This window comes from Mastomys coucha, unplaced genomic scaffold (assembly GCF_008632895.1).
Source record: "Mastomys coucha isolate ucsf_1 unplaced genomic scaffold, UCSF_Mcou_1 pScaffold14, whole genome shotgun sequence".
Lineage (NCBI taxonomy): Eukaryota > Metazoa > Chordata > Mammalia > Rodentia > Muridae > Mastomys > Mastomys coucha.
In genome coordinates, this window is record NW_022196896.1 from 49,487,291 (window position 1) to 49,503,786 (window position 16,496).

Sequence of the window (16,496 nt, forward strand, 5' to 3'; positions counted from 1 at the left end):
AGAGAGAGAGAGAGAGAGAGAGAGAGAAAGAGAGAAAGAGAGGAAGAGAGAGAGCCGAGACTGGAAAGTTGAACACTGGCCACTTATTCAGAAGACCTCTGTTCAATTCCCAGTGGCCACATGATGGTTCACAACTATACTCCAGTCTCCAGTTCCAGGGAATCCCATAACCTCTTCTGGTCTCCATAGGTACCAGTCACACACACAATGCAGAGATATATATTCAGGCAAAATAATAACTCATAAAAAAATCTAAAGAAATTTTTTAAAGACTTACCTAGAATTCAAATATTTCAAAAAGAAGTCAGCAAGAAAGATAATCTCAGTTATAAAAATACATTTAAGAAATCTGGCCAGCAAGATGGTTCAGTGTGTTAAAAGCACATGCTGCTGGTATCTGGGACCCATATGGTTAAAGGAGAGAACCAACCCCTGCATCATCCTGTGGCCTCCGCACATAAGCCTTGGAACCCACATACACATACACATAAATAAATAACGTTTAAAAATAAAGAAAAGGAATTTCAGTCTTTACCACCCCATATCCCATATCTGTGGCAGAGGAATTGCAATTGTGCCTCAGGTTTCCTTATTCTCTGCCAGGTGTCCTACTAAGGAAGGCTCCACTCTTCCCATGGCTTGCTTTCCTGGGGCTGGAAAGACACACACACCTGTATTTCTGGAAGTTTCTGGGCTTGGGCTCGGATCTGGTGTTTCTCCAGAAGGTAAGTGTTGACCACATCTGGATTCAGCCAGGTATTGTGGATCTGGACACCAATTCTCATCCCTCTGCTGGGAGCTTTCCCGTGCTGCTCTGCTTCCAAGTAGTACTTGGCTCCGCCCTGCAGTTCTACCTTGGATGTCTTCTGGTGCCCGCTCCCTTCATTCCCGTGCAGCTCCCAAGAGTCAAACCAGTCAGCAGTGCCAACCCCAACTGAGGCCACTTCTACCTGTGCCCAAATAAGCCAATCAGGGTCAACATTATGAATCTTCCATGCATTTTGTTCTCAAACAATGAGCATTTGAAAAGCTACCAACATGACATTTTTAAGTAATCACTTTTCCGACAACTCACTTTGGCTCGGTGGCTATGTTTGCTTCTCCACTCTGCTTCCTCTCTCCCTCTCTCCCTCCCTCCCTCCCTCCCTCCCTCTCTCCCTCTCTCAAGTGCATTGTATTTGAGTTAGAACTTACAAGTTATATTTAGGAGCAGACCCTGTCCTGATACCCTATGTCTGTGTGATGCTGTAAAAAGATAGCATTAAACCCTTGAAAGACCTAGAATGGTATGAGCTCATCAAAACCCATACCTTTCTCCAGTAAGGCAGTCACAGAGAGCAGACTAAGGACACTGTGGGTCTCTGACAAAAACACAAGCGGATGCTGGCAGCTTTCTAAAGTCACAAGGCTTATAGAACATTACTACACGATGCTAACCCAAACAGTGGGAAAACCACAGTTTTTACAGACAAACCAATCTGATTTTGAATTGTGAACGCTTCTCTTATTATTCAAGTGGTCCTGAACAAGCCATAAAACTCTCCAAAACCTCATTTTTCTCATCTAGAAAGTGGAGATATCCATACTTCACAGAAATAAATATTACTAGTAAACTGTAAAAATGTAGCATGATACTGGGCTTACAATACCATTACAGTCATTCAAGTTGCTTTGCAGCAATTAATATCCATGGTCTACAAGGGGTGCTTTACAACCATAGAACAGGAAAGCTTTTATCTCTGATCCTTTCTTCTTTCAAGGGCATAGGATGATGAGCCAAGGAAAGGGCAATCCAGGGAAGGGGAATACCTTAGTCCTTGGCTCCTCTGAAGAACTGAAAAACAAGGAAGCTTGGCTGTCTGCCTGGATCCAGAATGTGTAATTGTTTGTCTCCGGAGCCATGAAGAACCCACTGAGCCGTGCTCTGTACCATAGAAGACGACAGAATCAGTTGAGATTAAACAAGGCCTGGATCTCTGAGCCAAAATATAGCAGTCTCTTGCACTTGGCTCTTCATTATGCAAATTACAAGAAGAAGAAAAAAACTGACTCTTATACCACAGGATTACTCTCAAGTTTCTAGAAAAAGCAAGCACACCTGTCTAGTCTCAGCATCGCTCAGACCCCACACACCTACTTTGCAGTTTACACACAGCCCTTTGCAGTTGTATCATCTGTCAGACAAGCATGGCATAGCACAGGACAATGTGGAGGTTTGCACTTATCTCCAAAGTATATTTACAGGAAATATGGGTTTTATACTTTGCTCTATATTTGGTTGTATACCTACAAAAGGTCATATGACCAGCAGAATGACCAACACTGGTTGAGTGAGAATGTTGTCAAATACTCCTCTTGTTGAACTGGCTCGTGTGACAAATGACCCCCTAGAAATATCATTGATTTCTTCCCTGTGACCTAGCTGGCCTGAAATAGTCAGTACACTCTTGTTATAGATCCCTGGTCTATAGCATACCTGAAAGGTCTCCCTTCCTTTGACCAAAAGCCAGATGGAGAACTGGCATTAGGAACTATCTGCCACCTGTACCCTGGGGTAGCTTCAGTCAGCTCCACATCCTTAGTAGCATCTCCAACTTCAAAAAGGAGTCCACGATTGCCTGTAAGATAGATAGATAGATAGATAGATAGACAGATAGATAGATAGATAGATAAATCCCATAACCACCAGACAGTGTTCCTCCTCACAACAAAGCCCCCTCTCAAATTACAGGATGAGTGGCATTGCAAGTGCTTTCTGGAATGATGAGTCACCAGAGACCAAGTTGGAGTAGTCCTGTGTAGAGACTAGGAACTTTCTAGAAAGAAAGAAAAAAGTCCCTGGGTAGAAGGTAGACTCTTAAAAAGACCACCTTAATGAAAAACATCAAGGAGAGATTTTTCTCAAAGGGAGGAAAGAGGAGAGGAGGAAGACTTTCAACTGCCATGCTACAGAAGATGACCATGCCTTGGAGAGAGCACGCATGAACAAACACTGCTGCTCAGAACATTGGCCTGTGTGGCGGTAATGTGTGACGCTGTCTCACTTTGTGCCTTCTGAGGCTGAACTTGAACTTGAAGGCCTACTCAGCCTGAAAGTTCTATTTCATGAAATTCCCTTTTCCCAGACCCAAAAAAAAAAAAAAAAAAATGCCAGTCCTTCAAGTTTTCAACTGTCATGACCTCAATGTGTGGACCCACATACAAGGCGTAGTTTGATTATGTGGTATTTTAACTGATGTTGCACTTACACATTTACACTTTATATGAAGTAAACCTTGAGGCAAAAGGCAAGTGGGCATTGATGTTGGATACCTATCTTGATCAATACTGGGCAGTCATCCTGGATGGCCATTAAAGCTCTAGATGTATTTAACTGTGTATTCAGATTTGTGGTCTATCATTTACTAGGTGTGAAGTTTGGAGGCATACCTCAATACCCTGAGTCTCCACTCACTCATACATCAAAATATAGCTGGTAAGAACTAGAAACAATATTCAAAGACTATAGGATCTGGAAGTAGAGTAATTACTTGATAGAGGTTACCTATTATAACTATTATTATAAACTACTAATGTTGCTCACTAGGCCCTAACATGGATCATAAATATGGGATAAGCAGAGAATTCAAAGCTTGTTAAGAAAGTCACTTTAACTCTGAGATTCCCAAACTCTGCCCTGTGGCTGTTTTAGTCTGGGCAGCTCCGATGTTGGGTGTGCTGTACACTGCAGGATGAACTGCATCCCTGGTTTGAACTCAATACATGCTAATATCATCTTGTCCCCTGAGGACAAGAATGAGCCCTGCTTTGAGTGGTTTTTTGCCCTACTTCCACAGGACAGACTTCAACAGCTTTTCAAAAAGGGTATCACTTGCTCAAATAGCTGCTTTCCGGAAATGATCCTACCATGGGTACAGTACCTAAAGCAGGAAATGCTCAACAAGGGAACCACCTTCTGCTTCCTGACGCAGGAAACACACTTTCTCTGCGTTACTTGTTTCAGTACTTTGGTCTCCTTGGATGGGAGCTCTCCTTAAGTAAACACTGGCAATCTGGGAGCTCCAGAATTCTCAAGACAGACTTTTGCATTTCTCTCTACACTGCAAAGGACTGTCTTTAGGAAGGTTTCACTCCTGCAGGGCAATTTTGCTTATAGGTGCTGAGCCTTTCAAATTGACTCGCTACATCTTTGAGCATTAGGTCAGTGCCTCATGCCCAGAACCGTAACCTGTGGTTCTTGACAGAGCAACATGCCAACCTTCCTTATCCTTAACTGAACTGGAACTTCTAACGCTAATGCCTAACAGAAAATGTGGGAACTTCAAACAAATGAGGACAGGTGGAATCTGGTGCCTCGCCTCCTCCATTGCTGTCTACTAGAGACAGAGGCTGGTGGCCGTGTCACTATGCATACCCACTTGTGATATCAACATAAAAATGCCCACAGGGGAAATAAATAGCATTTAAATATCCACCATCGTGCCTTACTATCTGACCTACCTACTGCTGCTGCTATGCGCACAGAAAAGCATGCTCCACTGCTCCTGTCTCCTCGTCCAATAAACATACAACTGCCCTACCAAACGCAGAGAGGCAGTTTGGGGATTCCATTCAGTAGCCACGGGGTCTTTGTGGCAGTTATATCCTGCCTGAAGTCTATGGCTTAGACATATGGCAGGGGCTAGGAATGTAGTGCCAATCAGGAATGGAATGAAGCTAAGGTATTTCCTGATATGATAGGCTTGACCACAATCCAATTAGTCACACTGCTGAGACAGAATTCAAGCACGGTTCCTTCTACTCCCTGGATCCTTGATACAAAGCACGGCAGTGGAAAATTTACTGAGCAGCCCTGGTGATTTCCTTACCTGCCTGAGGAGCAGTGAGTCTTGCTCCTTTCCCCGGAGCCCTGGTAATGCACTCAATCTTCCTGGGAGACACATGTCTAATATCACATGGGACGCCTAAGGAGAATTTTTAAAGCTCATAAATACACCTATAAATAAACGTAAACACACACACTACACCACGCATGCACGAGCGCACGCGTGCATGTACGCCACACATGCCACCCACGACAAGCCCGCACTGACACATGTGCACGTGGAAGAAAAGGCTGAACAGGGTCCTATTGGTGTAACAGGTGGGCGAGGTCTGGTAGCAAAAGTTGTCACTCTGGCAGAAGAAGGTCAGGAAAGGGACTGTGCAGTGCAACAGGGGATGAGTATGAAGCAGCTTGTGGCCGTGAGCAAGCAAGTTCCACAAAGCAATTTCATTTCACAGAGAGGTGATGACCTTGCTCTGTGGGGAGGGTAAGGGCGGCATGTGTCAGGAGCACCTCTGCTTCAAGACAAAGGAGCCAAGAGCAGGGTTTGGTATGGGGAGCTGCCCTCTGACCTCCACAGGAACACTGTGGCATGTGTCAGGAGCACCTCTGCTTCAAGACAAAGGAGCCAAGAGCAGGGTTCGGTATGGGGAGCTGCCCTTTGACCTCCACAGGAACACTGTGGCACACGTGTACACATACACACTCATACACACACATACACACCACACATACCACAGACACATAAACATATATATGCATCCACATCTATACACTCATACTACATACATACATACATACATGTATGTTTCAAATGTAAGACAGCTTTCCCTCACAGCCAGGAGCTATAAGAGATTTAAAAACCCCTACAGTATTTAAAACTGAACCATTTTCAGCCATGTAAGCATAATTACCTGCAATGGTAACCTGGGCAGAAGGGTCAAAGAAGTCTCCTGTAATGGTGAGGCCTGTGCTTCCCCCAAGGCTCCCAACTTTGGGAAACACAGATAGGATTTCTGCAAGAGTTGATAAAAATGGAAGCGTCTAAATATAGAATGCGATGTGACTTAGAGAAACCACCACCATTTAATTCGTAAGCTACAAGTTAAGCAACAGTTGTCAGTTTTCTAATAGTCATTTTTAATGCACATAATAACAAAAAGGGCTATAAATACATATTAGACCAACAGAACCAGTAGTTACAAGGAAGATCACTCACAGGATCAGCAAAGGTCCCTGCTTCTCTCACGCATTCTGATGAAGTATGCCTCTTCACATCATGGATTTAGTTGAACATTGGGAGAAGAGTAGGTTACGCCACAGGGAATGCACCAGCTGGGACTCTCATTACCCAGGCCTTTGCTCTTCCCCAGGTGCATGCAATGTCTTACCCACTCTTCCTTCAAGCTGAATCCCCTATAGCAATGTGAAACATACCTTCAAGGATTTCATGCTGTCCTTTCCTTAAATATCTTTTTAATTATGTGTATACAGGGGTGGGGAGGTCCTGCGGTTACAGAGGCCAGGATGACAGTAGATTATCTTGGAGCTCAAGTTATAGGTCGTTCTGAACTCCCTCCCATGGGTGCTAGGAATTGAACTCAAGTCTTCTACAAGATCAGTATGCACTCTTAACCACTAAGACCTCTCTCCAGCCCTCATCCTCTCTTTAGATATTAGTTTAAAGTCTGATTCCTTCCAGGGGTAAAAAAAGAGTTGTTTTCTTTGATAAACTAAGTATAAATGTATATGTATTCATAGTATGATATATAGTGGACATATATTCAGACATGGCATAAACTAAATGTATTTGCACAGGGGCTGGTCATGAATAGCTACAACTTCAAAGTAGGAATCATATTTTTTTTCTAACTTGCTTTGCTCCCAGACATCATACATGAATAAAATGCATTTGAGTTACTCTCACTTCCCACCCTTTCAACGCCCTTCCCTCCCTACAAATCCTTTGCCCACATTCAAATCTTCTTGTTTTGTTTAGTGGCCCACTGTTCTTAGCCAAGATCATCTGTTAGACCAGGCATTTAGTACTGTCCATTGGCACTTGGTCCAGAAATGAAGACAATGGCTCCCAGTTTTCCAGAATCTTTCAGTACCGAATAATTAAACTCAGTGACTACAGGCAAGTCTCGTGCAGGTCCAGTGTGAGTTTAAGATGGTGGTGACTTTACCATGCCTGGAAGTTGGCATTTTGTACCCCCTCTTCCTGACTCTGTGTCTTACATTCCTTCTGCACTCTCTTCCATGGTGTTTCTTGAGCCTTAGAGGAAGTAGTCTAAGTGTCTTATTTAGAGCCTAGCACTCAGCCATCACTTACCGGCAGCATCTGGACCAGCTGTGGGTCTCTGCATTCACTATTGTTCACTAGTTAGAGAGGCTTCCTAGCCTTTTAGAACAGCTGTATCACAATCTTTTCCCAGCATCCACATAGGGTCTATTCTATTACATTAGGAATATAACAAGGAATTCAGAGTAGTCCCTTCCTTCAAGCAGATGACAATGGTAAGGAAGTGTATGTATATGGGAGCATAATTACAGTAGATATAATTACAGGTCAGCAAAATTAAAGAGGCTATGAAGTAGACAAAGGCTTAGGAGTAGATTGGGGTACAGAGTATGTGATGGTTTGTATATGCTCAGCCCAGAGAGCGGCACTATTAGGTGTGGCCCTGTTGGAGTAGGTGTGTCATGTGGGTGTAGTCTTAAGACCCTCATCATAACTGCCTAGAAGTCAGTCTTCCACTAGTAACCTTCAGATGAAGATGTAGAACTCTCAGCTCCTACTGTACCATGTCTGCCTGGATGCTGCCATGCTCCTGCCTTGATGATAATGGACTGGACCTCTGAATCTGTAAGCCAGCCCCAATTAAATATTGTCCTTACAAGAGTTGCCTTGGTCATGGTGTCTTTTCACAGCAGTAAAACCCTAACTAAGACAGAGTAGAAAAAATACTTTTTGGATATAACATATGAACCGATTCCTAAGGGTGAATTTAAACTGACCGAGAAAGCTGAGCATGAAGGTGTACACCTAATGAGAGTCCCAGCACTGGGAAGGCTATAATGGTACAACAAGCTCAGGGCTATCTTAGGCTATAGAGCAAGACTGTTTCAGGGAGAAAATTAAAAACTAATAACTGACCACATAAAAGGGAGAGGGGACATTGAAAGCAAGTAATAGGCAGAATAGGGGAAGATTACAAAATGCATATTGGTGTTGCTAGAATATGCAAAGAGATGGGGAAGAGAGAGAGAGAGAGAGGAGAGGTGGGAAAAAGGGAGAGGGGAGTGAGCATAGAAGCAGATAAGAAGAAGATGGACACTTAGGCTATTTCTCACAGGAGATGGGATTCCTTTAGAGGAGCAGCTCTCAGCCTGTGAGTTGCAACCCATTTGGGGGTCGCCTAAGACTGTCCTGCATATCAGATGTTTGCATTATGATTCATGGCAGTAGCAAAATTACAGTTACAAAGTAGCAGCAAACATAATTTTATGGATGGATGGTCAGCTCAATATGAGGAGAGGTATTAAAGGGTCACAGCATCAGGAAGGTTGAGAACCACTGCTCTAGAGACTGTGCACAGTGAAGAAGTGTCAGGTGTGTGCTTGATGTAGAAATTTCTGGTAGCTATGTAGAACACGAATCTGAAAGGGATAAACTTCATCAGACCCCCTTACAAGTTACTTGAGCAAGCTATACTGGAGATTATGGGGTCCCCAATTGCACAGAGGTTATAAAGATAAAATAGATGTATCAACTGGGTATAGTGGCACACTCCTTTAATACTGGAAAGTGGGAGGCAGAGACAGACAGATCTCTGTGTTCGAGGCCTGCCTGGTCTACCAGATGTATTCCAGGATAGCCAGGGCTACAAAAAGAAACCTTGTTTCAAAAAAAACAACAATAAAATAAAATAAAATGGATGTGTTGTATTTAATAAATATGTGGGAACAAAACGAAGAAACTTGTTATTCCATGACCATGATCATGAAAAAGACAGAAATGTTGGATGAATCCTAATATTCTTCCTCACCAACTACTTTACCCAATCTTCAGAAGTAAAAGGACGAGCACCACATTATTTGTTTCTCATAGACTGAATCCGGGTTCAGTAAGGCTTAGAGGCTTAACCAGCCTGGACTACTTGCTGAGTGCCAGCCTTAAAAGGCTGAGCCTCAGACCCTTACAGATTCTCCATATTCTCCAAGCATCCCTCCGTTATGAAAATGTTCATGCCTGTGACTCTCCATCCCAAGAAATGTATGACCACAGACACTGTCAGCCTACTCATCCAGCCCATCAGATCTCCAAATCACAGCAGAATTGTAGAAGCTTAAGGCAGGGTACGAGAGGCAGTATGCTTCCTGAACGGTGTTGGTTAAACGCATGAGGCTTTTCATTTGTAGAGATCTTTAGATAAGTTGTACCCCCCCCCCTCTTGATCTGTTTTTCTCAATAGTAACCCAAGGGCAATATACCCTATTCTTTAGCTCAAAAAGGTGGATATCGGAATTATATGCCAAAGACTCAACAAGGGTGTAACTGTCATGCTGCTGTCTGTAGCTGTATCCATCTGTATGGATGCTTCCTTACACCTCCTCTCAAACACAACAGGTAACTAACTGTTTAAAGACAAGAAGGGCGAGGATCCAAACTCAGCTCCAGCAGGATAGGCTGTCTAGAGTAAAAATGGCATTCATCTCACATCCTAGAAGATGATCGTTTTCTCTGTTGGAAAGGATTTGGAGATTTTTGCTACTTCTGAGATCTGAATCTACCTCACAGACACATTTTCAGCGACTTTGTGATTGTATCCCAACCTAGACACTGGGTGCTCTCTTTAAATAGCCAACTGCCTGCTAGTGAACTGCAAGCCCACAATTTCATGCGGCTTTCCAATTTTCAGTGTTCATCCTTTGGTATCAGAGTTTGCCCATCAGAGGGTAACACTATAGCTTAGCATCGGAATAGGCTAGTCATAAACCACTGACTGTGAGAATAACCAGAAAGAAGTCCTATTATATTTTTAAGTGTCACTTTCCTTCTGTTACTTTTCAGAACATACAGGACAGCACACCTCCTCTCTGTGTCATTTAGTCTATAGCTATATCTTTGTATCTACAATTGAGCCTCTTTGGATATACTCAAAAGCTGCTGGACAGTGAATCAACAAACAACAGATTGCATCTGTATCAGTATCTTTATCATATAGTGACATCACCAAGGCTGCTGTAAGGACATAAACAAGACACACCACATGTATTTGTAGTGATGCTGGTGCATATAAATCTACTATCTTCACATTGGAGAAACGACAGAATGGGAAACAAAATAAGTACAATTATGAAACTGCCAAACAATAATAAAGTCATAGTAACACAAATATGTACCATCTATATTTAATAATAATTGATTTAAACTACCTTTATTTGCTTATTACATATACTATTTCTATGCTTTTTTCTGTTACTTTATAATGCTTGTTCTTGTTTATAAAATAAAAAGTTCATTGTAAAGTATTATGCTGTGCTACACTGGCACCAGCCATGTGCGTGCCATGTTTACTCCATCTCTTGCTTGCATCAAGAGGTCACAATGCATGATTGAGCTGCAGCATCTACATTTGTGTGCATGCAAGCTGTGAGGAAAGTGCAAAAGCTATGGCATCTAATTTCTCAGAACATCAGTAATCAGTGCAGGGCTTTAAGCACCAGAGCAGATGCAGATACAAGCAGTTTACCTTTAACCAGAATGAAGAGGCCGTGCTAATGGCCACAGGAAAACTGCCAGAAGAGGAGGAGAGTGTAACGTCGAGTGCACTGTGAGGGAAGGGATGGATGAAGATGACAGGGTGAAGAGAAAAAGTACCTGGGTGTGTCTGGTACAGGAACAGTTCCTGTTTCGCACTGATCAGCCAGGCTTCCTTATGCACCGTCGACCTCCAAAAGAAAACAAGAGAAAATAAAATGTCACCTACGATTGCTTCTCGAAAGGGAGTTCATAGAATAACCTCTAGTAAATTCAATAATTTGTCCAAATTATTACCAGATCATTTTGATAACTGAAAGCAATACCAATAAATACAAGCTTGTTTTCTCATAGAAAACAAAACAATGATTGTATTGTAACAATCTCTATTTTGTGAGATGTCAGAAGTGTTAAGTGCATCAAGAAATGTGAGTGGGCCTAATACTAATGAACAGTCGATAGATAAGGTAGATTCCTCCAATAGATAAGCAGATATAGATTCCTACAATAAATAGATATAATAGATTACTATAATAGAGTAGATGAGTTTGGTTCTTGAGAAAGAGAAAACAAATACATGCTTTGAGCTATATACTCATGTGTAATGTGTTGATATAATCACAATGAAATTAATATCAAACAATGAATGTACTTTGAAGGACAAAAGCATCTACCAGACAAGAAGTAAGGCACACACATAAATCCAGAATCTCAATTCATCTGTGTCTCCACAGAATGGTGAAATATGAGTTCTTTCCCTCTTGAAGAAGGCAATTCTTATAATGACACAGCGTGTCTCTGGAAACTGTTACCCACAACACACTCGAGACAGCTGCAGGGTCACTGCACTTCGACTGAAGAGCTAGTCTTAAAATTCTGTATCACCCCAACATTGAAACATCTGTGATACTCATGGGTCAGTCAGAACACAATGCTCTCTCAAGTGAAAGAAATCCAGGAGGTGTGAGAAGTTTGCTATATCCTACTGGGGTATGGTTGAAATTATAAAGGTTAAAGGGTGCACACCGGATGTTACAGACCATACAAGCCTCAGACAGATTTGTCTACCCCAGTTACTCACCTCCCTTTGTTAAATACTGAGAAACTAACATTCTGAGAACCTGAAACACAAAGAAACACACAGTAATGTAAGACTGGGCATGACCCTTCTGGACCAGGATATTGCTACCCTAGGCCCAAACCATTCCAGTACCATCATTGCTGTCCAAGCCTGGAAGTTCTTTCATATTACCCAAGTAAATATTTCAGAGAGTTGACATTATGACTTTCATGAAGAAATGGACACACGTATGGCAAATAAAATCCTGGGCTTAGACTTAGATGAAGCATGATTTTAGTCCTAACACACTGGTTGATATTGTCAGCATGATCACTTGTAAAGTAAAATTACTGATTGTGATAATTAAGTTAGTTTACATGGAAGTTGTTTTGTGTGGTGTTTTTAGAAGTTATTTTGGTAGCAATTATTATTATTCACATGATACCATATAAGAAATATGGTTTTGTCTTTCTTTCTGGATACCAAGAAAGAAATTATTTTCTTTTAAATGATAGTCCGAAAACAGACCAATGTAATCGCCTTCCACACGGCACTGCACAGTCCCAAGGCCATGTTCCTCCTGGATTGGAAAACTGTGGGAAAAACATACCGATGTAAGAATAACCAAACAACAGCTTGGAATTCCCAGCTCTTTAAAGAAAGTGATATACAAAAGTCAAATAAGCCAGAGGAAACTGATACATACTGAAGGTATCTGTAGTAAGGTTATCCTCAGACTAACACCAACTGGAGTTATCAGTACACAGGCCTCATGGCAAATACACAGTGTGGCAAACGAAATTTAACTCACTCCTAGTTTCCATGTAGTTTTTTTCTTTCCAAAAGTCTATTTTAGGACAAGTATAATTAAACCTATCAAGAGACGTGACCTAAAAGCAAACAATCTCAGGCAAACGAATGGAAGACACTAGAAAGTAACTATAGTTTAGAATTTGGCTCCACTAAAAACTTGTCCCAAGAAGTCAGGCCATAGCACATAATTCTTGTAATAGCATCAGAGCAGATTTAATCCACCAAGTTGAAAGTGAAGTAAGAATTCAGCCAGATTTTGGCTGTATGACCTAGAGCATGTATACACTCATTTTAAAACATCTCAGGATGGGACTTTGTGTGAGCGAGACTACTCATAGCTAGCTCCGAGTTCGATTAAGAGGGCCCGTCTCTTTGAATTGGGTTGGAAGGAGATCTATTGTGATTCCAACACATCAAATTTGAGCATACCTGCATGTACAAGTAAAACCTCACACATAAATGCCCACATATAAGCAGGCATGTGCAAACATGAATACCAGAAGCACATTAAAAAGGGGAGGGAAAAAAAAAACATGTTTGAGGCTTGTTTGCTTTCCTGGTCATTACAGTTACAGTGGTTATGACATGGGTTCTTAATCATACAGGGTTACGGGCCCAAGTCTGCGGCTTGCTCTCTGAAAAGCCCTGTCTCATCTGCAAAGAAAGGCTAATAGCTACACATATTCCTATTACTGACTAACTTCATTGTAGCCCAAAGGGCAAGTCGTGGTGTACGGTTTGCCTTTAATAAGTAGTGCCTTTTTATTTTCACAAAAGGTTGTAGATTCTCCTTTACTTTTTATTTTCTACTGATAATCAAGCCTTCTACTTTTTCCAATAAGCCCAAAGAGAGAGAACTACTCCATGTGATTTCTGTTTTTGAAATTATGAATATATGTGTATGCACTTGTCATATGGAAGTAACTGAAAGCACACACATTCACAAGAAAACATAGCAACAACAACAACAGCAAAAATACTCACCAGCTTCCTGTCTGCCAATTTATAAGAGAACAAGGAGTAAGCCATTTATCTGCTCCAGCTTCCAGGATCAATGGGCTGGATGAGAGGGGGGGAAAAAGAAAACAGAAAGACAAGAAGCAATGAACATGGCCGCCAGGCGGCAGAGTCTTACGAACTTTCTCCTCTAGCCCTACAGGGTACCATTGCAGGGGGCAGTGAAGACCATAACTCTTCTCCCAGGGAATAGAGGCACCCTCATGGCCCATGCTTCTGCACTGCACATGGAGCTTTTACATAGCCTTCTCCACACTGGCCATGCTTGGTCTGCACAGTTATTGTAGAGTTTGTGCCTTCACTGCCCCTTTTAAAACTTGGATGCCAGATTGAGATTGAAATAGGTCTGCATACTGAAGATGGCACATTGGCTAAGGATGTACTTAGATTTTCTATCTCCAATAAAAGTCTACTTTTAATTTATGAAGAAAAGGAAGTTGATAACTTCTTAATGGTAGAGATAGAGGGATGAATTTAAAAGATGGAGAAGCTGTAGGAAATGCCTCCAAGACATCACTCTGGGATGAACAAAATTTTAAACACTGTGTATAGACACTATGCAGTTGGTAGAATAAGTGAAATAATGTTGCTTCTGTCTTAAAAATCCTCATATAGTTACAGGATTTGTTGGGTGATAGCAGAGGCTTATGGCTTCCCATGAACTCTGTTCTTCCTCTTCCCATCATGGATGATTTTATAGTAGCATTTTATACTTCCAACATGTCCATTGAAGAAAGTCATGCTCACATCTAATCACTCCAGAAAACATTACAAGTTGCACAGATTTAAATACCTGAATTCATGGGTCCTCCCCTGTTTGGTGACTGAGCCCACAGTTCCCTCTCATCCCACCAGTAGGACTTCTGAATGAACAGGTGGAAAGTAACTAACTTAAAAAGAGAGGTAAATGGACTTTTATGTTTATGTATGAGTTTAGAAAGAATTTACCCTCAGGATGGAAAGAGGGAAGAGTAAGAACCAAAAGGAAAAATCCATGGATGTAGTTACAGTGCTGTATTAGTCAGGGTTTCTATTCCTGCACAAACATCATGACCAAGAAGCAAGTTGGGGAGGAAAGGGTTTATTTGGCTTACTTCCACGTGGCTGTTTATCACCAAGGAAGTCAGGACTGGAACTCAAGCAGGTCAGGAAGCAGGAGCTGATGCAGAGGCCATGGAGGGATGTTCCTTTCTGGCTTGCCTCTCCTGGCTTGCTCAGCCTGCTCTCTTATAGAACCCAAGACTTCCAGCCCAAGGATGGTACCAGCCACAAGGGGTCCTACCACCTTGATCAGTAATTGAGAAAATGCCCCACAGCTGGATCTCATGGAGGCACTTCCCCAACTGAAATTCCCTCTGTGTGATAACTCCAGCCTGTGTCAAGTTGACACACAAAACCAGCCAGTACAAGTGCAGTTCACACAAGGTCTAGTCTCTACTTGTCAGAGAAAGGAAGGAAGGGAAAGGAAGGGAGGAAGGAAGGAAGCAAGGAAGGATGAAAGAAAGAAACAAAGGAAAGAAGGAAGGAAGGAAAGAAGGAAAGAAGAAAGGAAGGAAGGGAGGAAGCAAGTTAATCTGCCAGTTGCAATCACATTCACAAAGTAAAAGCTGAAATCTGGTGCACCATGAACCATAAACTGCATAGAGAAAAATAGCAGTTCTGTTTCAAGTGCTTACAATTTCCAACTACACATGAAACTAGCCCCAGGATGTCATCTCGCAGATATGTAACACAGAAACAAATATATACTTACCTCTCCATGTAGTCCACATTAGGATCAAAGGTCTCCAGCCGGTCAGTGATGACCCGGCCATACACGTGCACTACTTCTCCTGTTTTAAGAGTCCAAAATGTAATATGCTTAGCTCAAACTCCAAATGTATAGCATAAATTCTGTTTGTGTTTGTTTTATTGCGTATCACCAGCAAGGCACAGGTGTTAAAGTTAACATGTTTAATAAGTGATATCAATATAAGATCAGTGCTAGAACCCCGTGACCAGGGTTGTACAGTAGAAAAGCTAAGACAGTGTAATACTTAAAATCATGGAGTGCACAGAAGTCAAGAGTAGAATGGTACTTGCCTGCCATAGGCTGGAAAGAACCAGAGATGGGGTGGGCTAAGAACAGGTGGATCAATGACAGCTAAGTTCTAGTTAGATCAGAAAATAAGTTCTGGCATTCTATTTCACTATTAGGTGACTTCAGATAATGTCAATGTACCAGGTTTTAAAACCAAGAAGAAAGGATACTGAGTGTCTTCAAAAGTAAAGGATATGTTTGAGGAGACAGATATGCATCTTTCAATATGAATGTTATACAGTGTATGCAGACATTAAACACCATGCATCCTATGTGCAATGTGATCCATGTGTGTTTTATGTGTCATATCCCAACCATCATCAGAGAAGCTTCTTTTGGCAGTAGATGGGGATTAGCACAGAGATTCACAACTGGCCAGCTTGCAAAAGGTAAGAGTTACAGAGCACTTAGCTCTTTGGGGTGGATATCCATATCATACCCCTCCCCCTGAACTTGAGAGTCATCATGTAAGAGAGAAAGGCTGTGACAATGAGTAGGAAATACCATTTTCCAGACACACCAGGGCAGCTGAACAAGCAAACTCAAAACCTGTGCAAGCTCAAAGCAAACAAAATCCCAGCATGGAGTAAGTGAAGCCAGCATGAAACTCTACCACTAGATACAGTGCTATGGGCAATTGATAGCTGCTAGAAGACTATCTTAGTCGGGGTTTCTATTCCTGCACAAACATCATGACCATGAAGCAACTTGGGAAGGAAAAGGTTTATTGAGCTTATGTCCACATTGCTGTTTAACACCAAAGGAAGTCAGGATTGGAACTCAAGCAGGTCAAGAAGCAGGAGCTGTCACAGAGGCCATGGAGGGCTGTTCCTTACTGGCTTGTTTCCCCTGTCTTGCTCAGCTTGCTTTCTTATAGAACCCAAGACTACCAGCCCAGAGATGGTGCCACCCACAAGGGGTCCTCCCCCCCCCC

The 16,496-nt window shown here is 42.1% G+C and overlaps 1 protein-coding gene across 1 annotated transcript in view; it reads right to left on the reverse strand.

The window, feature by feature from the left end:
* Positions 1-16,496, reverse strand: part of Pkhd1 (PKHD1 ciliary IPT domain containing fibrocystin/polyductin) — a 480,627-nt gene that overhangs the window by 441,055 nt on the left and 23,076 nt on the right. The window contains exons 7-16 of the mRNA XM_031366970.1: positions 15,236-15,314; positions 13,450-13,524; positions 12,181-12,245; positions 11,674-11,713; positions 10,713-10,783; positions 5,740-5,841; positions 4,869-4,964; positions 2,477-2,618; positions 1,810-1,924; positions 672-950 (exon numbers count right to left, since the gene is read on the reverse strand). Of these exons, the coding sequence (XP_031222830.1) occupies positions 672-950; positions 1,810-1,924; positions 2,477-2,618; positions 4,869-4,964; positions 5,740-5,841; positions 10,713-10,783; positions 11,674-11,713; positions 12,181-12,245; positions 13,450-13,524; positions 15,236-15,314 (1,064 nt within the window). The remainder of the gene's footprint in view (positions 1-671; positions 951-1,809; positions 1,925-2,476; positions 2,619-4,868; positions 4,965-5,739; positions 5,842-10,712; positions 10,784-11,673; positions 11,714-12,180; positions 12,246-13,449; positions 13,525-15,235; positions 15,315-16,496) is intronic.